The sequence below is a fragment of the Rana temporaria genome, chromosome 9 (genome assembly GCF_905171775.1).
Source record: "Rana temporaria chromosome 9, aRanTem1.1, whole genome shotgun sequence".
Classification (NCBI taxonomy): Eukaryota; Metazoa; Chordata; class Amphibia; order Anura; family Ranidae; genus Rana; species Rana temporaria.
In genome coordinates this window covers 119,462,887-119,488,592 of record NC_053497.1, presented here as the reverse complement: position 1 = coordinate 119,488,592, position 25,706 = coordinate 119,462,887, and the positions used below count along the sequence as shown (strand labels likewise).

Genomic DNA, 25,706 nt, shown 5'->3' with positions numbered 1-25,706 from the left:
TGAGCCTCCTGTCAGTCACTGTGCAGGGAGGCAGATCCCAGCGCTGCACAAACCCGGAAGTAGTTATAGCTCTTGTGTTGCTGGCAGTGCTGCATGTAGGTGAGTCACGTGTACATGAAATGCATGCTGTGTTCATGTCACATGTATAATCCCAGCTCCTGTACATGGAATGCGTGCTGTGTTCATGTCACATGTATAATCCCAGCTCCTGTACATGGAATGCGTGCTGTGTTCATGTCACATGTATAATCCCAGCTCCTGTACATGGAATGTGTGCTGTGTTCATGTCACATACATCCCAGCTCCTGTACATGGAATGCATGCTGTGTTCATGTCACATACATCCTGTCCCCTGTACATGGAATGCGTGCTGTGTTCATGTCACATACATCCCAGCTCCTGTACATGGAATGCGTGCTGTGTTCATGTCACATGTATAATCCCAGCTCCTGTACATGGAATGTGTGCTGTGTTCATGTCACATACATCCCAGCTCCTGTACATGGAATGCGTGCTGTGTTCATGTCACATGTATAATCCCAGCTCCTGTACATGGAATGCATGCTGTGTTCATGTCACATACATCCCGTCTCCTGTACATGAAATGCATGCTGTGTTCATGTCACATACATCCCAGCTCCTGTACATGGAATGCGTGCTGTGTTCATGTCACATGTATAATCCCAGCTCCTGTACATGGAATGCGTGCTGTGTTCATGTCACATGTATAATCCCAGCTCCTGTACATGGAATGCGTGCTGTGTTCATGTCACATGTATAATCCCAGCTCCTGTACATGGAATGTGTGCTGTGTTCATGTCACATACATCCCAGCTCCTGTACATGGAATGCGTGCTGTGTTCATGTCACATGTATAATCCCAGCTCCTGTACATGGAATGCATGCTGTGTTCATGTCACATACATCCCGTCTCCTGTACATGAAATGCATGCTGTGTTCATGTCACATACATCCCAGCTCCTGTACATGGAATGCGTGCTGTGTTCATGTCACATGTATAATCCCAGCTCCTGTACATGGAATGCGTGCTGTGTTCATGTCACATACATCCTGTCCCCTGTACATGGAATGTGTGCTGTGTTCATGTCACATACATCCCAGCTCCTGTACATGGAATGCGTGCTGTGTTCATGTCACATGTATAATCCCAGCTCCTGTACATGGAATGCGTGCTGTGTTCATGTCACATGTATAATCCCAGCTCCTGTACATGGAATGTGTGCTGTGTTCATGTCACATACATCCCAGCTCCTGTACATGGAATGCGTGCTGTGTTCATGTCACATGTATAATCCCAGCTCCTGTACATGGAATGCATGCTGTGTTCATGTCACATACATCCCGTCTCCTGTACATGGAATGCGTGCTGTGTTCATGTCACATACATCCCAGCTCCTGTACATGGAATGCGTGCTGTGTTCATGTCACATGTATAATCCCAGCTCCTGTACATGGAATGCGTGCTGTGTTCATGTCACATACATCCCAGCTCCTGTACATGGAATGCGTGCTGTGTTCATGTCACATGTATAATCCCAGCTCCTGTACATGGAATGCGTGCTGTGTTCATGTCACATACATCCCAGCTCCTGTACATGGAATGTGTGCTGTGTTCATGTCACATACATCCCAGCTCCTGTACATGGAATGTGTGCTGTGTTCATGTCACATACATCCCAGCTCCTGTACATGAAATGCATGCTGTGTTCATGTCACATACATCCCAGCTCCTGTACATGGAATGCGTGCTGTGTTCATGTCACATACATCCTGTCCCCTGTACATGGAATGTGTGCTGTGTTCATGTCACATACATCCCAGCTCCTGTACATGGAATGTGTGCTGTGTTCATGTCACATACATCCCAGCTCCTGTACATGGAATGTGTGCTGTGTTCATGTCACATACATCCCAGCTCCTGTACATGGAATGTGTGCTGTGTTCATGTCACATACATCCCAGCTCCTGTACATGGAATGCGTGCTGTGTTCATGTCACATACATCCCAGCTCCTGTACATGGAATGCGTGCTGTGTTCATGTCACATACATCCCAGCTCCTGTACATGGAATGTGTGCTGTGTTCATGTCACATACATCCCAGCTCCTGTACATGGAATGTGTGCTGTGTTCATGTCACATACATCCCAGCTCCTGTACATGAAATGCATGCTGTGTTCATGTCACATACATCCCAGCTCCTGTACATGAAATGCATGCTGTGTTCATGTCACATACATCCCGTCTCCTGTACATGGAATGTGTGCTGTGTTCATGTCACATACATCCCGTCTCCTGTACATGGAATGTGTGCTGTGTTCATGTCACATACATCCCAGCTCCTGTACATGGAATGCGTGCTGTGTTCATGTCACATACATCCCAGCTCCTGTACATGGAATGTGTGCTGTGTTCATGTCACATACATCCCAGCTCCTGTACATGGAATGCGTGCTGTGTTCATGTCACATACATCCCAGCTCCTGTACATGGAATGCGTGCTGTGTTCATGTCACATACATCCCGTCTCCTGTACATGGAATGTGTGCTGTGTTCATGTCACATACATCCCAGCTCCTGTACATGGAATGCGTGCTGTGTTCATGTCACATACATCCCAGCTCCTGTACATGGAATGCGTGCTGTGTTCATGTCACATACATCCCAGCTCCTGTACATGAAATGCATGCTGTGTTCATGTCACATACATCCCGTCTCCTGTACATGGAATGTGTGCTGTGTTCATGTCACATACATCCCAGCTCCTGTACATGGAATGCGTGCTGTGTTCATGTCACATACATCCCAGCTCCTGTACATGGAATGCGTGCTGTGTTCATGTCACATACATCCCAGCTCCTGTACATGGAATGCGTGCTGTGTTCATGTCACATACATCCCAGCTCCTGTACATGGAATTTTTTTTTACCCATTTATTCACCTTTCTCTGTTATTGGTGATCTGTACATATGTAGAGGGCCCTAGCCTGAATGCAGCAACAAGTCACATACAGTACACTTTATTTTGCCCCCAGTCGAGGTTGTTTTTTTTTTTTGTTTGTTTGTTTTAACTTTAAAGTAACTTGTAAAGCCAACATTTTTTTTGGAGTAAATGGAAAAAGTCAATTTTTCTCTCACATTTCTTCTGTCTGTGTCCCATTGAGAAGAGTTTTGTAAGCGAGAGGAAATCTCTCCAACATGAGAGGAAGGCCCCTGTTAGACAGCTGTCATTAGGACAAGGTCCCCCCATGGGAACATTTTCCCTATTCTTTTGTTCTGGTGACAGCTAATGTTTTGGATTTTTCATTGTCTTCTGTCTTGGTCAAAAGGACAAATAGGATAAATCTCTATAGCAGGTGCACACAATACAATAACCCCTACCTCTGTGTAAGGACCCCACTATCTGCTCCCCTCAGCCAATGCATAATCCTGCTGTCCACTCTCATCCACGAATGCAGGAACCTGCGGTCCGCCCCCCTCCGCCAGCGCTGGACCCTGCGGTCCGCCCCCCTCCGCCAGCGCTGGACCCTGCGGTCCGTTCCCCCCTCAGCCAGCGCTGGACCCTCTGCGGTCCGTTCCCCCCTCAGCCAGCGCTGGACCCTCTGCGGTCCGTTCCCCCCTCAGCCAGCGCTGGACCCTGCGGTCCGTTCCCCCCTCAGCCAGCGCTGGACCCTGCGGTCCGTTCCCCCCTCAGCCAGCGCTGGACCCTGCGGTCCGTTCCCCCCTCAGCCAGCGCTGGACCCTGCGGTCCGTTCCCCCCTCAGCCAGCGCTGGACCCTGCTGTCCGTTCCCCCTCAGCCAGCGCTGGACCCTGCTGTCCGTTCCCCCCTCAGCCAGCGCTGGACCCTGCTGTCCGTTCCCCCCTCAGCCAGCGCTGGACCCTGCTGTCCGTTCCCCCCTCAGCCAGCGCTGGACCCTGCTGTCCGTTCCCCCCTCAGCCAGCGCTGGACCCTGCTGTCCGTTCCCCCCTCAGCCAGCGCTGGACCCTGCGGTCCGTTCCCCCCTCAGCCAGCGCTGGACCCTGCGGTCCGTTCCCCCCTCAGCCAGCGCTGGACCCTGCTGTCCGTTCCCCCTCAGCCAGCGCTGGACCCTGCTGTCCGTTCCCCCCTCAGCCAGCGCTGGACCCTGCTGTCCGTTCCCCCCTCAGCCAGCGCTGGACCCTGCTGTCCGTTCCCCCCTCAGCCAGCGCTGGACCCTGCTGTCCGTTCCCCCCTCAGCCAGCGCTGGACCCTGCTGTCCGTTCCCCCCTCAGCCAGCGCTGGACCCTGCTGTCCGTTCCCCCCTCAGCCAGCGCTGGACCCTGCTGTCCGTTCCCCCCTCAGCCAGCGCTGGACCCTGCTGTCCGTTCCCCCCTCAGCCAGCGCTGGACCCTGCTGTCCGTTCCCCCCTCAGCCAGCGCTGGACCCTGCTGTCCGTTCCCCCCTCAGCCAGCGCTGGACCCTGCTGTCCGTTCCCCCCTCAGCCAGCGCTGGACCCTGCTGTCCGTTCCCCCCTCTGCCAGCGCTGGACCCTGCTGTCCGTTCCCCCCTCAGCCAGCGCTGGACCCTGCTGTCCGTTCCCCCCTCAGCCAGCGCTGGACCCTGCTGTCCGTTCCCCCCTCAGCCAGCGCTGGACCCTGCAGCCCGCTCCTTTCCCCCATTGCTGAAACTTGCTGTCTATTCCCTTCCACCAATGCAAGTCCCTCCTGCCTGTTCCCTTCTGCCGATGCAGGACCCAGCTGTCAGTTTCCCTTCACCAACGAAGGACCCTGCTGTCTCCTCTCCTCTGCTGGCACAGAACTCGTCTGTCTGCTACCCTCCACCACACAACTCAAATGTCTGGCACCACATGACCTCATTGTCAGCCCTTACACAACCCTGGTGTCTGCCAATGCATGACCCCAATGTCCACCAACCCACATTTCTGCTGCCCAAACATCACTGAAGCGCACTTCACTCTGTCACACTTCTGTATTTGACCAATTAAAGAATAGGCACACTTTTGGTAGTATACAGTAAAATATGTTTTTTCTTTATATGTTTGCAATGAACTCTCCTGTTGTTATTAATATTATTATTATTTTTATTATATACAGCTCAAACATATAGACTTTTTTAAGATCCAATGTACATTTGTGTGTACATATGTTGTGATTTTGTAGTATATTTATTAAAGGTTTATATGTTTTTCTCTGGTATTAGGAGAGGTAATGTCCACAGACAGACATGTCAGCGAGCAGCAAGACTCAGACATTGCAGGTCACAGACACGGAGTACAGTGCGGATGCTGTGGAATGGTGTCCTGTGGATGACTGGAACACGATCCTGGCATGTGGCACCTATCAGCTGAAGAAGCCAGATAATGATGTGAGTACTACATACTTTTCTATTATTGGCTGGACTTCTACATTGACTGTTATTTCCCTGCTGAAAGTGAGGAAATTAATGTTTCAAGATGTAACAAAACTGGGTTATACTACTATTAGAAATAGTCATGAAAATGGTAAAAGCAGGCACCGCTCTAGTCTTTTCATGTATATGCTTAATCTGCAAACTGCCAATCTGCAGCAGTTGGAGGATGTAGAGCAGCTAAAATCTGCTTCATCAATGGTCATCTTGTAGCAAGAAATTTGAACTGTATCTGAAAAAAAAAAAAAAAAACATTTTCCTAAGGTAAAATTGAAGTTCACTGAGGAAGGGAATACACCCGATTGTACAATCTCCCAACATCTATGTCATACAAGGACCTGCCAGATTAGATATAAATTAAAAAGATTGTTCAAATAGACCCTTGCTTTACACAGTTTTGGTGAATCTACTTGAGATTGTACAACTAGATTGTAACATGTATGGCCAGTATAGGTAAAATCTGCATTTCTATGGACCTCATATGTACATAAAAAACTATTTCCCAAAGTTCTCTTCCAAGAGAGTATAGATGAGAGATGGCTCCGCTTACCAGACCCGTTTGAAAAGGAGCCCTCCTCAGTACTGCCTCAGTCATGTTTATTGCACACCATTAGCCAGATGTGCAAAGGACCCCTGTCTGATTGGCTAGATAGTGCAGATCAGAGGGGTTCTGTAGACCCGAGGCGATCGGAAGAGAGGAGAATCCCTAAATATATCCCACATTTGCTTGTGTTCTGGGTTTGGAATGTATCATAAAATAGTAATGTGGAAAATATTATATACATCTAGTTGATCTCTTTTAGGTGCAAATCAAAAAAGAAAATAAGACCATTTAAGGAGAACCTGTCACGAGAAGGGAAACTGTAGTTATGAAGTGCAGGTACCTAGCAGCACACATAATTGCTGCAGCCTTCCAGTCATGGCTAGATGGTGGACCTTTCTTACACCTCCAAGTAGTGTCAGAGCTTTTCACTAATCCTGGGGCCTACACATTTCATTGGCCTATCGCTATGATGGGCTGCCTTTCAGGCCAATAAAAATGTGCAGGTAGGTGAGGTAGGAAGGCGTAGGCTAGCTTCAGCACTATCGGGAAGTGCTGAAGCTTTCCTTGTCAGAACTACCTGAGAATCAGCTATTGCAGAAGGTTTTGAGGAATACCATTGGTATGTGCCTACTAAAGTTTGTCACCCATTGACATGTCTCTTTAAAGTTGGCTTCTTACCTACACGTTTGCATTAGGCAGGTTTGTTGTCTTGGGTTCATGTACCCTGCCATTCCCAACAATAGACCTTTTAAGGTGTGTCACACACTGCACCAATGTGAACTAGTGCCATATGGCAAACCTATCTATGTGCACATCTGATCTTGGATGGATATGAATTGTAGATATCTATCCCTTTCTCCTTCTTGATAGAAGGTAGTAACTGGATGCTGATGTTGAATCTGAGTCCCTTTTAAAAATAGGGAGTATATATTTTTTAGTAATTAAGGGCTTATTTAAAGCGGTTCTAAAGTCCATTATTTTAAATGAGTGGCAGCTGGTGCTCCAAATTTTTGAGGGGGCAGAATTAAACTGAAAAATTCGGGAAAAACCCCATCAATTGCAGCCTCACTGTGCTTATCAAACGCAGCCACTGTGCCCCAAGTGCTGCCCCCGCCTGCGCCCTTTATGGATGCACCGCCAATGTCTGTCTCTTTCTCAGCATCTCCTGACTTGGATGGGGCTTGTCCTCCATCAGATCACAGTCTAGCAGAATGAGCCTGTGATTGTAACACCCATTAATATTGCAATGAAATTATTTTTTCCTTTTGGTACCCCCCTTCTCTTGGGAAAGAGGAGGACCCATTTGCAGAGTTAAGGTATGCAGCTGGCAGTTTTGCTTGGAGAGAGGTAGGGAAGAGATGCTGGTGGAGAGCTGATCCCGGCCGGCTCCTCCCGCCGCACACAGACAGCGGACTCCGCTTTTCTCCCGGCTCATACACTACAGGGAGTCACTGTCAGCGTGTGGCTGGCTGTGTGGAACGGAGGGGCAGGCAGCAAGGTCTCATAGAGACCGAGAGAAGAGAGTGTCTGGGGTCTGCAGCACCAGGCCAGCACTTACCTTCAATGGTGCTGCTGGTCTGAATCCACGCGCGCACACCAGACGACTCCATCCCCATTGTGGCCGGGAAACCGGATGTGACGAGTGTCCTCTCCTCCGGTCCCAGTCGACTCCACCCCCACATGTCAGTGATGGGGAAAAAAAACACCACCCACTGTCCTCTCCCTCGGTCCCCTCTGCACCAATTCTAGCCAGTTAATATGGCATACTAACAAATCACAGTAGAGTGGAGGTGTTTGCAGGTGCATTGTGTGCGCCCTGACCACACCCTAAACACGGGCAAATCAGCTTCCCAGTCTTCAATCAGCTGATTGCAGGCTGGGAAGCTTCCCATAGACCGCCACATGTCCGGCGCTTGGTCACTCCTAAAGTTTTTTTGTTTTTTTTTAACGGCTTGGGGGGGGGGGCCCGAGCACCCCCTATGGAGGGCCGCCACTGTTTTAAATTTAAAATAATAAAACATTTCTACTTACCTGCTGTGTGCAATGGTATTTCACAGAGCGGCCGTTTAACTCCTGTTCTTGGGTCCCGCTGATGCTCTGTGCTGCTCCTCTTCTGTGTCTGGCACCATAGCAAGCCACTTGCTGTAGGGGCAGACATGCGATCCTGAATTGAACTGTGTGCATCACCCGCCACTCCCTGGCATTTGACTGACAGCACCAAAAACCAATGGAGAGGAGGGAGAAGAGAGGAAGCCGTGCACAGCCCTGTATTGATTGAGAACTCAGGTAGGTTCACCCAGCAATGTGCATGAGAGCAAAAGCTCTCCCAAGTCTCTCTCTCCTCATTGGCTCAAACTGTCAATCATAGCCAATGAGGAGAGTGAGGGATGGAGCTGAGCTGCGCTCTGATCGTGCTGCTGTCAATCATAGCCAGTGAGCCAATGAGGAGAGAGTGGGGGGGGGGGGGTGGGGCTAAGCTGCACTCGAACAGTGGCTCCAGAGTGAGCCTGTTCCAGTACTCCCATAGAAAGAGGCTTGCTATTGAAGGCACTTGGCAGGGGGGGGGGGGCAGGACTGCTGGCGAGGGACCCAAGAAGAAGAGGATCAGGCAAAACCATTACAGAGAGCAGGTAAGTATGACGGTATTAAAGAAAGAACAAAAAAAAAGGCAAACCTTTAGAATCTCTTTAATGCTGGGAATTCATTATGGTAAATGTTTTAGCTTTATAACTACTTCAAGCTTCTGAAATACATCAGTCATTATTTTAATAATAATATTATTAGAAACTTGCAGACTACAGTAAGATGGCAACCAGCCAATAGATTTATTTCAGGTACCTTTTATAGCGCCGTCAATTTACCCAGCGCTTTACATACACATCAGTCCCTGCCCTCAAGGAGCTTACAATCTAAGGTCCCTAACTAACTCACATTCATACTTACACATACTAGGGCCAATTTAGACAGGATCCAATTAACCTACCAGCATGTTTTTGGAGTGTGGGAGGAAACCCAGGCAGGAACAAGGAGAGCATGCAAACTCCAGGCAGGTAGTGCCGTGGTTGAAATTTGAATCAGCGACCCTTTTGCTGCTAGGTGAAAGTGCTAACCACTACACCACTGTGACCATTATTATTTTGACCTCTTACAAACTAGCTAAAGGTGAAAGATCATTGGTTGCCGTGAATGATGGCTGTTAATCACCTTGAGCATTACTGTGTTGCCTCTTGACCAAATAACCTGTTGTTTTACCCCATAGCATGGCGAGGAGAAAGGTGATGATCCCCACATGCGACTGGGCCGTCTTTACCTTTATAACTATGATCCCCACCAGCTTTTCTCACCCGTATCGGAACTGCAGAGGATTGAAACAGCTGCCATATTGGACATGAAATGGTAAGGATGCTCTTGCCATATAATCTTTCCTATGAAGCCCAATACAGTGTATACATATGTTTAACCACTTGCTGCCTGCCATATAGCAAAATGACGTCGGCAAAGTGGTTCTGTTATCTTGTCATATGACGTCGGGGGCGCGGTGTACCAGTCTGACACACTGCACCTCCGATCTAGGTAAAGAGTTTCCAACAGAGACTCTTTATCACGTCATCAGCCGTGTCCAATCATGGCTGATCACAATGTAACCAGGAAGAGCCGTTGATCAGCTTTTCCTCACACGCGTCTGACAGACGCAAACAAAGGAGAGCCGATCGACTGCTCTCCTGATAGGGGGGGGGTCTGTGCTGATTTTTTTTTCTGGATGCCTGCCCAGGACAGCCATCCACACTTGACCACCAAACAGGTATTCCCCCCCCCCCCTAGACCACCAGGGAATGCCAATCAGTGCCCAGGCAGCTGCCAATCATTGCCCACCCACAATGCCTTCCACTGCCAGTGCCACCAGGGATGCCTATCAGTGGCATTTACCAGTGCCGCCCATAAGTACTCATCAGTGCAGCCTTTCAGTGTCATCCATGAGTGACCATCAGTGTTGCCTTATCAGTGCCCATCGGTGTTGCCTTATCAGTACCCATCAGTTAAAGAGAAACTTACTTATATGCAACATTTTATAACAGAAACAAACGGAAAACTTTTTTTTCCCCAACATTTTCAGTCTTTTTATTTAATTTTTTCTCAGCAAAAAAAAAAAAACACAGAGGTAATCAAATACCACCAAAAGAAAGCTCTATTTGTGGGAACAAAATGATAACATTTTGGTTTGGGTACAGTGTAGCATGACCGCACAATTGTCATTTAAACAGCGACAGCGCAGAATTTGAAAATTGACTTGGGCAGGATGGGAGGTAAATGCCTGCTATTGAAGTGGTTAAACAACTTTACAGGATGTGATGTAAATAAGGCAAAGGCTTTTAATAAGTTTTAGCACTTCCCACACAAAGACATACCCAGGATTCAGTGGTTCTATCAGTGCCAAGGCTAAAGCTGTAGCCATGACAATATTGGAAACAGACAAATTCCATTCAGTATGGATTTGCACGTTTATCACCCATCAAGAAATTAAAAACAAATATCTTATTTTGTGTCTAGGTGCCACATTCCCCTCTCAGACCATCCTGTGTTGGGCATTGCTAACGCTAAGGGTGCACTAGAGCTGTATAAACTACAAGGCAGCAGGGTAAGTGTGTACATCATCCTTCATCTAGTTATACTACTGTTTAGTCCCTTGGCTTATGACAAACACAAAGTGCAGTAACTCAAAGCAGCCAATCAGAACTCCTATTTAATAGATTGGCCCTATGATATATTCTATGCATAGCTGTTCAGCAGATCAGGTTTCTGCAGTGACTGTTTGTTTTTTTTCCAGTAGGAAAGTTGTCAGGTGGAGCCTGTGCACAGCATAGATGTGGGTGATGACTGCCTGGCGTTGTCCCTTGACTGGTCCACAGGAAAAAGAGAAAGGCAAGTTATGAAGATGTTGGGACAATTTGTGAAAAAAAAAAAAAAAAAGATTCCCAGTGTCCGATTTCAGCTGCAGTTTATCTATTGACACTTAGAAAACAAACTTCTAGGTTGATATAAAAACGCATTCTCAGTTTTGTGATGTGTGGCCTGCTCTCTCCTGTTCAGTAGTTCACCTATAAAGATCATCTGCAGCGACTCAAAGGGGCGCCTCAGTTTGGTGCAGGTAGAGGGGTCCTCGCCATCCCTGGACATCCAGTGTCAGTGGGGAGCCCATGGCTTCGAAGCCTGGATTGCTGCATTCAACTACTGGAATTCCACTATGGTGTTTTCAGGTGTGTGTGTAGAAACTGCAAGTCTGTAGCTAATAAGGAATGATGTGAATTTATAAAATAAAATGTTCTTCATTGTAAAGTGTGTCAAGCATGTCTAAACGCTGGGGACATGGGACTGGGGGCCGTGAAAGGGGACACGGGACTGGGGGCCGTGAAAGGGGACACGGGACTGGGGGCCGTGAAAGGGGACACGGGACTGGGGGCCGTGGAAGGGGACACGGGACTGGGGGCCGTGGAAGGGGGCACGGGACTGGGGGCCGTGGAAGGGGGCACGGGACTGGGGGCCGTGGAAGGGGGCACGGGACTGGGGGCCGTGGAAGGGGGCACGGGACTGGGGGCCGTGGAAGGGGGCACGGGACTGGGGGCCGTGGAAGGGGGCACGGGACTGGGGGCCGTGGAAGGGGGCACGGGACTGGGGGCCGTGAAAGGGGACACGGGACTGGGGGCCGTGGAACGGGACTGGGGGCCATGGAAGGGGACACGGGACTGGGGGCCATGGAAGGGGACACGGGACTGGGGGCCGTCTAAGGGCACACGGGACTGGGGGCTGTCTAAGGGGACTGGGGGCCGTGGAAGGGAACGCGGGACTGGGGGCTGTGGAAGGGGACAGAATGAAAGTCGGTAAGGGGGCAGGGCTGAAGGCCAAGGAAGAAGACAAAACAAAGTCCTTTGGAAGGGGACAGAACTTGGGAGCATATAAAGGGGGGGGGGGGGACAGGACTGATGACCCCCCGGAAGAGCAAACGACCAAGCACTGGATCCTTGGCACTAAATAACACTGCATGCAATTTGGTTACAGCAGGTGAAAGTCTCTACACCATAACAGCTATTACTTATTTCTCTGGTCAGGTGGAGATGATTGTTTACTGCGAGGATGGGATACAAGATCTACACCAGACCACCCAATATTTACCAGCAAACGGTGAGCACAACTATTGTGTGCCCTAGTTTATAATGTATTAATGCTTTTTCTATTATTTTAGTTAATTAAAACTTGACTGTTATAGTTGTCAACATATAGGATGCTGAAATTCTCAACTATAACAGAATTTAGAAAACCTATAAAATCTGGTTACCATTGATGATGACATCTGTGATCAGTGAAAAGTACGATCTTTCCAATAAGTGAATGTGACTGTATCCCCAATAACATTGTTATGGTTTTGTACTTGTGTCTCTCATTATCAGACATTCAATGGGAGTGTGCAGCATTCAGAGTCACCCTCTTCGGGAGAACGTTCTGGCAACAGGAAGGTGAGGAATCGGAAATCTTCTTATTACCATAAATAAGCTGTATGTAAAAATGAATGCTTTGAATCCATCCATGGTACATGCAAGTTTTTGAAGCCTGCCTGCACTACTCCTAGTTCACCAGAAGATGGTAGTGAAGCGTTTCAGTTCATGATTGTCACCCCAGTCCAGATGAGAACTTACGTATATTTTACTTCTTATGCCGCGTACACACGGTCAGAATTTCTGACAACAGATGTGAGGTTGTTGTTGGAAAATCCGTCCGTGTGTAGGCTCCATCGGACATTTGTTGTCGGAATTTCCGACAACAAAAATTTGAGAGCTGGTTATAAAATTTTCCAACAACAAAAGATGTTGTTGGAAATTCCAACCGTGCGTACACAATTCAACGCACAAAAATTTGACGCATTTTCGGAATCATTGAACTTTTCCCGTCTCGTCGTAGTGTTGTACGTCACCGCGTTCTTGACGTTCTCAATTTCCGACAACATTTGTGTGACTGTGTGTATGCAATACAAGTTTGAGCCAACATCCGTCAGAAAAAAAAAACCTGGTTTTGATGTCGGAATGTCCGATCGTCTGTACGCGTCATAAGTCATCAAAGCCTGTTTGGAAAACAGAAGTGAAGGAAACACTTAAAGGTTTTGGCCACAGCAGTTAACCAATTTTTATTTTTATGTATAACACTTCAGAAACAAAAAGTGTCTAGGACTAGTTGTGTTCAGCTCATCTTGATTATTTTGGTGGCAATGTTTGTCATTTTACATTTTGATGGGTTGTGGATTTTTTTTTAATACTAAACTTATACTTTGTTATGCCGCATTTGTTCTACATCTGTAAACAGTCTTGTGACCCTTCTACAGGTCACATTTGTTGTTGGTGTAATTTATTTTGTTTAGGAGGACCGCATCCTAATGGATGAGTCAGCCATCTTTAATAAGGTGGTATGGTGTTCCCGACCTTTTTAAAGCGGGTGTTCACCCGAAAAACAATTTTTAACATTAGATTGAGGCTCGTTTTGTGAAGGGGAATCGGGTAGTTTTTTTAAAATCGAAGCAGTACTTACCGTTTTATAGATAGATCTTCTCCGCCGCTTCCGGGTATGGTCTTCGGGACTGGGCTATTTGATTGACAGGCTTCCAACGGTCGCATACATCGCGTCACGAGTAGCCGAAAGAAGCCGAACGTCGTTGCGGCTCTATACGGCGCCTGCGCACCGACGTTCGGCTACTTTCGGAAAATCGTGACGCGATGTATGCGACCGTCGGAAGCCTGTCAATCAAATAGGAACGCCCAGTCCCGAAGACCATACCCGGAAGCGGCGGAGAAGATCGCTCTCTAAAACGGTAAGTACAGCTTCGATTTAAAAAAAACACTACCCGATTCCCCTTGACAAAACGAGCCTCAATCTAATGTTAAAAATTACGTTTTCGGGTGAACCTCCACTTTAATAGTTAGTTTTGGTATTCAAACACCCTTGCCTTGTCCGAAGGATGGCATCCCTATTTCATACTGTAACTTTCACTTGAATTATAACTGCAATTTTCCAGCAGGAACCATAACACTGCCAAGGTCCTTTTTGTGCTCTTCCTGTAGGCTCCTCTCTCTTGCCCCCAGAGCCTGAATCATGTTAGAGTAACAGCACTTTGTCAGGCAATCGAAATGTGATTTGCTTGACAGTGCAAAGTGCAAGTGATTTGTATTGTGAAAAAATAATCTAGAGTTCAGGCATTGATAATGGCATTTTAATAAGGATTATATACATACATACATACATACACACACACACACACACTGTATTTATCGGCGTATAACACGCACCCTAACTTTAAGAGGGAAGTTTCAGGGAAAAAAAACTTTCCACAGCCCCCTGGCACAGTTTACCCTCTATTTTCAGGGTAAAAAAGTGAGTGTTATACGTCAATAAATACAGTGTGTGTGTGTGTATGTATAAGTCTCCGCCTTTTACTCTTTAAGATTTGGGAATACATGGAGGAATCCGTCCAGGATTTAGGGCTTTTCGCTCATTAATTTGCTTGGGATAGCAGAGGTCTGCAGAAATCGGAGCTCTTATCTAAAACCAGCATTTCCTAGACAAGATTTCTGGGGTAAGGTGCTGCCATAGATATTGACTCACTTGTAGAAACGATCTGGTTTCAGATAAGGGACCAAAGATTCAGCTGTAAAATGTACTGTAAGTTAATGGACTGTGTAGGCTTTAAAATTCTAAGTAGTTTCCTTGTTATTGGTGTTAGATTTTTCTTTTTGTATCTCAGTTATGATGAGCATGTTCTCATCTGGGACTTACGACAGATGAAGCAGCCTGTATCTGATACCCATGTTCAGGGTGGTGTCTGGAGGCTGAAGTGGCACCCAACAGAGAGCGCCCTCCTGCTGGCCGCCTGTATGCATAGCGGCTTCCACATTCTGGACACGGCATCTGGTAAGTTGCAGGATTAAAGAGTCAAGAAATTCAGCCAGCTCAAGGGTAGAATCACTCGCTAGTCTTTTCTCTCTGAGGCTGGATTATTGAGATTCCCATGTGTTTCTGCTGCTGCCGCCCATAAGGTTATAGTGAAAGGGCACCTCTTGCAGCTGAACGCCACAATTCATTTCATATTCTACATTTTGGCAAATCAATCCATTGAGTCCTTTAGCTTACTGGGTGAAAGCTGAGCTAGGAAACATTTCTTTATCGTTACATCACGGGACACAGAGCGGCATTCATTACTATATGGGTTATATGGAGTACCTTCAGGTGTAGACACTGGCAATCTTCAAACAGGAAATGCCCCTCCCTATATAACCCCCTCCCATAGGAGGAGTACCTCAGTTTTTACGCCAGTGTCTTAGGTGTTAGTCATGGTTTAGCTTGCCTCCGCATCCTTGGGATTAGGTGAGCTACCGGTTCTGTCCAAAAAAGCCTGCGCGCTAAAGTGGTCAGTAACCGGACCCCAAACCCTTGGGGTATAGCCCATAATGCTTTCTTTTTAAGAGAGCTGGACCCTGGGCCCAGAACTTAGAAACCTTTGGGGCGCCTAATGTTTTCTGTTTGCCAGGGTGCTGTATGGGCCCAGGACAGTGGATCCTTCATGGAAGAAGAAGGTTCCCAGGGCCTGAAGGTCTAGACATCCCCACGGAGATGGGGGAAGATTGGACCTCTTGCTTGGCAAAGTCCTGCGGCATGGAGCAGGTAAGTAAGGGGAAAAACCTGCGGGGCTTGGCTCTTAGCAAGTTTTTTCTGGGAGGTCACAGGGGACATGCCTAAGGGTTATGCATTGCATCTGGCAAACCAGTCACATATCATGAAGATAGGATGGCTCTATATGTTATAGTTCCCCATAAAAAGTGACCTCCCTGGTAGTGTTGTAAAAGCTGTGAGTGGGGCCTTTTATGTACAAGTGTATGTGTGTGTCAGAGAGCTATGCTTACCTGCAAGCCTCCAGGCGATGCTCTATCCAGTCCTCTCCCTCATGCCTGCAAGGCAGGCAAAACGCTGACCTCCTCGTGTGTTCACAGGCCTGCGGCTGCAGGAACAGAGAGGCCCTTCCTCCCAACCCCCCCCCCCCCGTCGCGGGCGCGCGCGCGGTGCGCGTGCACGTGTTATAGACGCATTTGGCGCCGTTTTAGCTGGGGGGGAAGGGCGGGTCAGTGGTTTAAAGGAAGGGGCGGCCCTTCCTTAGATGCCACAGCTCATTCATTTCTCTGGCTTAAGGGAGGAAGGACTGGAGGGAAGCACGGGGCGCTGAGGACACACAGTGGCCAGAAAGAATACTACAGTCTTCAGAAGATTGTGGTTTAGCCTAGGAATAGGCTGGTTTTCTTTTCCATCTCATAGTCTTTTCTTTGGCAATACTACTCAGGGGGATAGAATGTTTTTTCTTGCCTAGATAGAAAAAAAAAAAAAAAAAAAAAAAAAAGAAGAAAAGTTTTTCTTTGAAAAAAAAAAAAAAAAAAAAAGTGTCATCTAGGGTAGAGGAAACATTTTTTATTCCCCAAACAGGTGTTTGGGCATTTAACTATTATAAGTCCCAGGTACCAATAAGTAGCAGGTGTACCTCGGTATTGTACCATGGCATCAAGATCAGAGGGTACAAAAGGTGGGGATTCCCCCGCAGAGTCTGAGGTCTCGGATAGAGCTATGCCGCTGCTTTCCCCACAGGGAGCCGTTGGGCCATCGGGGTCTGGGGCTAGAGCTGACGCGAGTCAACCCAACCCTAAGGTGGTCACGGAAGAGGTGTTACTCGCCTCTTTAAATGAGATGCGGAGAAGCATGGGAGAAATGATAGCCGCAGCCATGCGGGGTAGTAAGCGGAATAGATCTCCGTCACCCGTGCGCGGACCCTCGGAAGAGGAGGTCCTTTCCTCTGGGGAATTGGACGACCTCTTGGACAGAGACCAAGTAGGTTCAGGGATCGAAGATCCGGATACAGAGGAGTCTGGGGCAGTCTCCCTGAGGGAGAGCTGGTGGATTCAGGGCTTGACGGACTTGGTCCATAAGGCATTCAACCTGCCTGTACCAGATCTCCAGGTATCGACGGTTTCAGCTTTGGGCTCACTGAGGGCGCCTCAAAGCAGGGCTGTGTTTCCGATCCATCCTCTCTTAGAGGGAGTCTTGTTCCAAGAGTGGAACAAACCAGACAAGGTTTTCTTTCCACCTAAGAAATTTTCTGTCTTATATCCTATGGAAGAAAAGTTTTCCAAGAAATGGGCTTCTCCTGCAGTAGACGCAGCCATCTCATGTGTTAACAAATCGTTAACATGTCCTGTAGAAAACGTACAGGTTTTCAAAGATCCAGTTGATAGACGCTTGGAAGCCCTACTTAAGAACTCCTTCACTTCTGCAGGGGCAGTAGTACAGCCAGCCGTGGCTGCGATTGGAGTCGCTCAGGCTTTATCGGATCAATTTAAACAAATGCTTGAACTTATTCCTGCCGAGCAGGCAGAAGAATTTTCGGATGTCCCTAAAGCCATATGTTTTACGGTAGACGCAATCAAGGATTCTATCCAACAAGCGTCACGTTTATCATTATCCCTTATCCATATGAGAAGACTCTTATGGTTAAAAAGCTGGGAGGCTGAGCCCCCATGCAAGAAGCTCCTGGCAGGGTTTCCCTTCCATGGAGGACGGCTCTTCGGAGAGGACTTAGATAAATACATTCAGACCATTTCAAACGGCAAGAGTACTCTCTTGCCAACTAAGAAGAGGGTTCAGGGGCCTGCGTTTAAACGACAGTCCTCCCCTGGGCAGGGGCCCTCTAATGCCAGGCAGTATCGACGGCCTCCTGCAAGAACAAACTTCGGCTTCAACAGCAGATCAAGAGGACAGGCTGTTAGGGGCAAGAGGCAGTGGTTTCGCAAGCCGGCAAAACCAGCCCCCAAGTCTACCTCATGAAGGGGCGCCCCCACCCACGAAGGTGGGGGGAAGGCTGCGACTCTTTTCGGAGATTTGGGAAGCCAGCATTCCCGACGAGTGGGTATGGTCTTCCGTGGCCACAGGCTACAAGCTAGAATTCCTAAGGTTTCCTCCTCCTCATTTCCAGGAGTCGAGGATTCCAAACGATCTGGAGAAAGGAGCCGCATTAAAGTCGGCTCTAGATCATCTACTTTCCCAGGAAGTGATAGTGGAGGTACCAGTCCTGGAACAGGGGCTGGGTTTCTACTCCAACCTATTCATCATCCCAAAGCCCAATGGAGATGTCAGGCCAATTTTGGACCTAAAGATGGTAAATGCATACTTAAAAATCCGCTCATTTCGGATGGAATCCGTGCGGTCAGCAGCTGCCACACTCCAAAAGGACGACTTCATGGCGTCCATAGACATAAAGGATGCCTACCTTCATGTTCCAATTTATCAGCCACATCAAAGATATCTACGCTTTATGGTGGCTTCGCGTCATTTCCAATTCGTGACACTTCCCTTCGGGTTGGCTACGGCCCCCCGGGTGTTCACGAAGGTTCTAGCTCCAATCCTAGCCAAGCTAAGGATCCAAGGGGTCACGATCCTAGCATACCTGGACGACCTCCTAGTCATAGACCACTCGTCTCCCGGCTTGGAACGAGCAGTGGCCCTCACGGTCCAATACCTCGAGAGGTTCGGCTGGGTCCTAAATCGAGAGAAGTCAGCATTCCAGCCCACAAGGCAGTTGGAATATCTCGGCATGAGATTAGACACAGAACAACAAGGGGTGTTCCTACCTCTGAGGAAGGTCAAAGCCATCAAGGAATTAATCCTACTGGTTCTAAGCAAGAAAGAACCGACTATTCGCCTATGTATGAGATTACTAGGCAAGATGGTGGCTACTTTCGAGGCGGTGCCATACGCCCAGAGCCACACTCGCATCCTGCAGGCAGCCATCCTGTCAGCATGGAGCAGAAGGCCACAGGCCTTGGATATCCCATTGCCTCTCTCATCAAGAGTCCGACAAAGTCTGTGTTGGTGGTTAGACCCTCAGAATCTACTGAAGGGGAGGTCTTTCAGCCCAGTGGCTTGGAAGATAGTGACCACAGACGCCAGCCTGACGGGCTGGGGAGCGATTGTGGATGGTTCCACTCGCCAAGGTATTTGGACAAAGCCAGAGAAGCTTTTACCCATCAACATCTTGGAGCTCAGAGCTGTTCGACTAGCCCTCAGGGCTTGGACGTCGAAATTGCAGGGGCTCCCGGTGAGAATTCAATCAGACAATGCCACGGCAGTGGCATACATAAATCACCAAGGGGGGACCAGGAGTCAGGCCACTCAGAGAGAAGTGAGCTTGATTCTCCTATGGGCAGAGGCTCATGTGCCCTGCATATCGGCAATATTCATTCCCGGAGTGGACAACTTTCAGGCGGACTTCTTAAGCCGCCAGACTCTATGGCCGGGGGAATGGTCTCTGCATCCACAAGTCTTTCAAGCACTCTGCCAAAGATGGGGAGTGCCGGACGTGGATATCATGGCATCGAGACTCAACAAGAAACTAGACAGGTTCATGTCCCGCTCAAGGGATCCGATGGCCTGCGGAACCGATGCGTTGGTTTGCCCTTGGCATCAGTTCAAACTTCTTTATGCGTTTCCCCCGCTCCAGTTACTACCCCGCCTGCTGCGCAGGATCCGGGTGGAGCACATACCAGTCATCCTGGTAGCTCCAGCATGGCCCAGAAGGGCATGGTACTCACTAATCTTAAGGATGGTAGTGGGAGACCCTTGGACTCTTCCTCTACGGCCAGACCTGCTATCGCAAGGTCCGATCCTCCACCCTGCCTTACGGCATCTAAATTTGACGGCCTGGAAGCTGAATCCCTGATTCTCAGGGGTAGAGGTCTGTCTCAGAAAGTAATCTCTACCCTAATCAGAGCCAGGAAACCGGTCTCTAGGGTGATTTATTACAGGGTCTGGAAGGCCTATGTAGGCTGGTGTGAGTCCAAGCGATGGCTTTCTCGCAAATTTACCATCGATAGAGTATTAAGTTTTCTCCAGCTAGGAGTGGATAAAGGATTGGCATTAAGCACAATCAAAGGACAGATTTCTGCTCTGTCAGTGTGGTTTCAGCGGCCGCTGGCCACCCACTCGCTGGTTAAGACCTTCCTTCAAGGGGTCTTACGTATTAGACCTCCAGTTAAATCCCCGCTTTGTCCGTGGGATTTAAATCTTGTTCTGTCAAGTTTACAGAAACAACCGTTTGAGCCGTTGGCTGATATTCCTTTGGTTCTACTGACAAGGAAGTTAGTATTTTTGGTTGCCATAGTTTCCGCAAGAAGAGTTTCGGAGCTGGCAGCCTTATCCTGTAAGGAACCATATCTTGTTTTTCATAAGGACAGGGTCGTTCTCCGCCCTCATCCTTCCTTCCTTCCGAAGGTCATATCCAGTTTTCATTTGAACCAGGATTTGGTATTACCATCCTTCTTCCCTAAACCTACTTCCAGAAAGGAAGGGTTGCTGCATACCTTGGATATTGTCAGGGCCATGAAGGCCTATCTTAAAGCTACAAAGAAGATCCGGAAGACAGATGTGCTGTTCATTCTACCGGATGGGCCCAAGAAGGGGCAGGCAGCTGCAAAGTCCACCATTTCTAGGTGGATTAAGCAATTAATCACTCAGGCCTACGGCTTGAAAGGGTTGCCTCCTCCAGTATCATTAAAGGCTCATTCTACTAGAGCCATGGGCGCCTCCTGGGCAGCACACCACCAGATCTCTATGGCTCAAGTTTGCAAGGCGGCAACCTGGTCTTCTGTCCACACGTTTACAAAATTCTACAAGTTGGACGTAAGAAGGAATACTGATACTGCCTTCGGGCAGGCAGTGCTGCAGGCTGCAGTTTGAGACCCTCGGATTCCGGGGGCTCCTCTTTTTTTTGAGTTAAATTTAAAATTTAAGATTATTTTTCTCAAATAAGTTGGATTTATTATGATTTGAGTATATCTCTAAATTAAATCCTTTTGTCTTGGAGATGTTCTCCCTCCCCTCATTGTAAGCATTGCTTTGGGACATCCCATATAGTAATGAATGCCGCTCTGTGTCCCGTGATGTAACGATAAAGAAAAAGAGATTTTTAATACAGCTTACCTGTAAAATCTTTTTCTTGGAGTACATCACGGGACACAGAGCTCCCACCCCTCTTTTGAGGACCATTTTGGGAGGCATACTGCTTGCTACAAAACTGAGGTACTCCTCCTATGGGAGGGGGTTATATAGGGAGGGGCATTTCCTGTTTGAAGATTGCCAGTGTCTACACCTGAAGGTACTCCATATAACCCATATAGTAATGAATGCCGCTCTGTGTCCCGTGATGTACTCCAAGAAAAAGATTTTACAGGTAAGCTGTATTAAAAATCTCTTTTTTATTTACTGGCAACCATGCAAAACTGTCTTTAAAGTACAATATACGGTACTTAAAGGGTTGTAAAGGTTTGTTTTATTATTTTTTTAATAGGTTCCTTTAAAGTGGTTGTAAACCCTTTACAACCACTTTAACCTACAAATAAGCCAAGATTAAGGCTTACCTGTAGGTGCAACAAATGTCTCCCAAACCTAAAAGGTTTAGGAGATATTTGCAAAAAATTGCAGCACCGATGTCTACGGCGCACTGAGCGTGCCGCTACTAATGGCATCATGCCGTTAGTGGCGGCTCCCGGGGCGTGACGTCATCGATGCCCAGGCCAGTCACAGCGCCGGAGCAGCGATACCTGGAAGTCACTTGGGGTATCATGGCGGCGTCCGAGAAGGCGAACGAGGGCCACTGCGGGGGCTTCATTTTCAGCTAAGTAATTCATAATGAGCTAGTATGCTATGCATACTAGCTCATTATGCCTTTGTCTTGCAGGTTGTCATTTTTATTTATTTTTTGACAAGAGGGTTTATTTCCTCTTTACGCTAGTGCATTGTTGGTTCACTTACCTTTTCCTTCGATTTCCCTTCTAAATTTGTTTTTTTTCCTTTGTCTGAATTTCTCACTTCCTGTTTTTCCTCAGTAAGCTTTCCACCATCATCCGAGCCGTTCTGGCTGGGGGTTAGACAGCTTACTGAGGAGGAAGTGAGAAATTCAGACAAGGGGAAAAAAACATTTAGAGGGGAAATCGAAGGAAAAGGTAAGTGAACCAACAATGCACTAGCTTAAAGGAACCTATTTAGAAAATAAAAGACGAACCTTTACAACCCCTTTAATGTATAGGTTAAACCAATGGTTACATTAAAGTGTAATTATGCCCCAAACACTTTTTATTTTTTAGTTTTGGATTAAGTGGGGAAGGATTAGGACCCCTGTCAGGGCCTTGGTTAGAAAGAATTTGCCTTGCTTCCTGTACAAAGGACAGCCTTTTACAGCACAGGAAGTGAAAGAAACTCTCTAACAACAAAACAGAAGTAAAAATGTTTATTTTTTATTAAGTATAGGATTGTTTTTGTTCAGATATGGTCAGTTTCCTCAGCTGGTCCAGCCTTAACAAATCAACCACTATACTGGTGAAAGGATGAACCTGTCTTTTAAAGAGCCAATAAGCAATAGAAGTCCTTCCTAGAACTGTTATTACTGGCAGTTCACACCTTTGCGTTAGGGCCACTGCACTACCAACTTATCTTCTGGGCATCTTGGGTGTTCATCAAGGTGCTGGCACTGTTGAGACATTCCTCTCTTCTCTAATGCACAGTGTTGCTTTCCTAGTAGCTATTGCCTCTGCAAGGCCAATTCCTGAACTGGCGGCTTTATCTTGCAAAGAACCATTTTTTTTGTCTTGCATAAGGACAAAGGTGATGTTGAGGCCTAGGACTTCTTTCCTGACCATGATGGCCTCTGCCTTCTTCCAGATCAGGAATTTGTTTTGCCATCCCTTTTTTTACTACTCCAGTTCATCAAAAGGAAAATGTCTTCCATTGTCTGGATGTTTGAGCTGTGTGAGGCTCTTCATCATCCACTGCTTTTTTTTTCAGAAAGACAGATTTTTGCCACCCTGGATGGCCCCGAAAAAGGAGCCCTGCTTTTTCATTCTACCATCTCTGGGTGGCATAGACAGACCCTTGTTTGGGTTTATGGTCTCGAGGATTGGGTTCCTACCAGTCCTGTTGGCATTCCCATCACTAGGACTGTGAATGCCTTTTGGACTTTTCAGAATCCGGCCCATTTCACAGATTTGCAAGATGGCTGCCACTTGTTCTTCTGTTCACACATATTCCCTAAGTTATACCAGGAGGACATACCTAATATGCCATCATCACTGTCCCACCAGGCTGCACAGGGTGAAAAAGATAACATGCAGGATACAAGACCTTTCTTGCAAACAAACCCTTCCTCTCTGAACGGCTAAGTAGGACACAACCTCTACCATATAAACCCCCTGTGCAGCACGCTGTGGACATTGATATCTTGGAAGGTCTCAGTGTCTGCCTAACAAGACCCGCCTGGGTTACCACCTGTTGAATGTAGCCTACACAACTTTGTGGTCATTTTTTTTTTTTTATCCACATGGTGTGGTGGTTCATGTGGGGGCACCCTACTATATACCACCATCACATGCAGTGATTTCCTTGAAGGCATTGTGGAACTCTGAAATGCCTTGGAATTGGCCTTTGTAACCCCTGCATGTGTATTGTATAATTATTGGGCACCTTCGCTATTAGTAACCCTGTATCCAATTTCACCATGTTGACTTTTTATACTGTACTAAATTACTGTTTTGTGTTCTATAAATAAAATTATCTTTTAAAGTGGTTGTAAACCCACTTTTTTTACTTTTACCTACAGGTAAGCCTATAACAAGGCTTACCTGTAGGTAAGGAGAATATCTCCTAAACCTGCACGGTTTAGGAGATATTCCCCTCGCAATGCGCCGCGGCGCATGCGCAGGGGGGGATCTACGGCGAAAGGACCGGCAGCCGCCGGACCTTGCAGAGTTTTAAATCTCCCACGCGCAGGAGTGACGTCATCGCCGCTCCAGCCAATCACAGCGCTGGAGCGGCAATACCCGGAAGACACGCCGAGGCAAGATGATATCTCGCTCGGCGTGGACCAGGTAAGTGCTACACACCTCGTTCCGAGGTAAGTATTTCATAATGAGCTAATATGCGGCGCATATTAGCTCATTATGACTTTTGCCTTACAGGAGGAAAAAAAATGTCATGCGGGTTTACAACCGCTTTAATATAAAATATATGTTTACTCTCTGAGCCTTTTAAAGTCCCATATTTTGTGAGGGTAATTCCCTATAGCAATTTGGGATGCGTCCATTTACTGCAGAATCATCTTCCTAACATATTTCAATATGCCATCTTCAGACTGGTCCTTCAGGCGGACCCCTAGGTCCTAGGTGTTTCACTTGTTAATTGTTTGCTGTGTTGCCCAACACTCAGTTGGACTGCTTTTGGACCTCCCAAAGGTTTAAGAGTTTGTGTTCCTCAGTGGAGGAGAAAAAAAATTACCTGTTACACTTACCGTTAACGGGTTTTCTAGGAAATCTTCCAGGACGGCAGGCCTACTTAGGTGTGCCGTCCTGGAAGATGACTGGAGAAAACATTTTTTTTTGTACTTGCCATAGAATCAATTTTCTCTGATTATGATCGCAGTACTGCTATGCTTTAAAATTGAGGTTTGTTTGAAGTAAAATGAGCTTTTGGTTGGCAGTGTTAAATCTTTGGATTATACTGCCACTTACAAGAAGATTGAAGTCTTCTTGTGTTCCTCAATGGGCTCCAAGAAAATGTATTTTATAGTAAGTAAAAAAAAAAAAAACATGCATATTACTAGTTTACTGTAATCACCAACTCACTAAAATGGCACAGCAGGGAGTTTATGATAAATAGAATCTATGTACAACCCAGTCTTATGTGGTTACTTTTGTCCCCCATTAGATGGCTCCCCTATTGCCTCCTCGTATGTTCTTCACAACTCCTTGGCCTATGGAGCAGATTGGTCCACACTATCGCTTTCATACTCACCAGCCAGTCCTGAGCCGACTTCCTTGCAAGCCAGAAAGTCAGATGCCTCAGGCTCAGATGGGGCTGCACCAAACATTGACCAGCCCATGCAGAATCTGAAAATCTTCTACGAGTCTCCCACTACCAGCTTTGATGTGATTCTTGAGGATGAGCGTGGCGAATACTTGCCTGAAAGTGACCCTGTAAAGGACTTAAACAATAAGGCTCTACCAGAAAAAACGAAATACGTACCAGCAAACACCAGCGTGGTGGCCACCTGCTCTTTTTATGACCATGTCATGCATGTGTGGAGGTGGCAGAGAACACAGTCTGGGGAATGATGTCCTCTCTTTTTATCTCAACTGGGTTTACCAATCTATCCTAGAATACTCTACCTCCTGTTATGCTTGTTCCAAATGCCTGAAATCTTTTCTGAATGCAGGACAAACCTTGGAGTATGGCACTCGGATATAATGTAGTATAAAAAAATGTACCACTTTAAAATGACAAGCCACTAAACTCACTATATATAATCAGCACTTTTAAGGAAGAACACTTACTGTTCTGTGGAATTGTATATTTGTGCTGATCTGCCACAACAAAAGGGGAAACTCATGGTAGCTAGGCTGTAAGATGTTAAAAATAAAAAGTAACCGCAAAAGGGTTCTAGATTCCTGTTGGGTTTACAAATTCCCACACCCCTAACAGTGGAACCCCAGCCAAAACATTGTTGGTTTTGGAAAGAATAAGGAAGCGTTAGACCCTGTCTGGGATTTCCATGCAGGAAGTGGGGAAATCTCCCCATGGTAGGTACTAAAGGTTTTGGCAAATACTACGCCTTTTGTGTGTGCTAGAGGAGAACTCG

The 25,706-nt window shown here is 47.2% G+C and overlaps 1 protein-coding gene across 3 annotated transcripts; it reads left to right on the top strand.

Moving 5' to 3' along the window:
• On the top strand, positions 1 to 25,502 carry DPH7 (diphthamide biosynthesis 7). 3 transcript variants are annotated; one of them, XM_040324300.1, is made up of 10 exons: positions 1 to 99; positions 5,200 to 5,364; positions 9,210 to 9,346; positions 10,499 to 10,586; positions 10,779 to 10,870; positions 11,042 to 11,205; positions 12,055 to 12,127; positions 12,394 to 12,459; positions 14,733 to 14,899; positions 24,776 to 25,502. In XM_040324300.1, the coding sequence occupies exons 2-10, from the start codon at positions 5,224 to 5,226 to the stop codon at positions 25,180 to 25,182; spliced, it is 1,335 nt and encodes a 444-aa protein (XP_040180234.1). In that variant the 5' UTR covers positions 1 to 99; positions 5,200 to 5,223; the 3' UTR covers positions 25,183 to 25,502. The 3 variants fall into 3 exon arrangements, with proteins under 3 accessions (XP_040180234.1, XP_040180232.1, XP_040180233.1); XM_040324298.1 differs by having other exon boundaries at positions 11,039 to 11,205; XM_040324299.1 differs by having other exon boundaries at positions 58 to 95; positions 11,039 to 11,205.
• Positions 25,503 to 25,706: the final 204 nt, after the last annotated feature.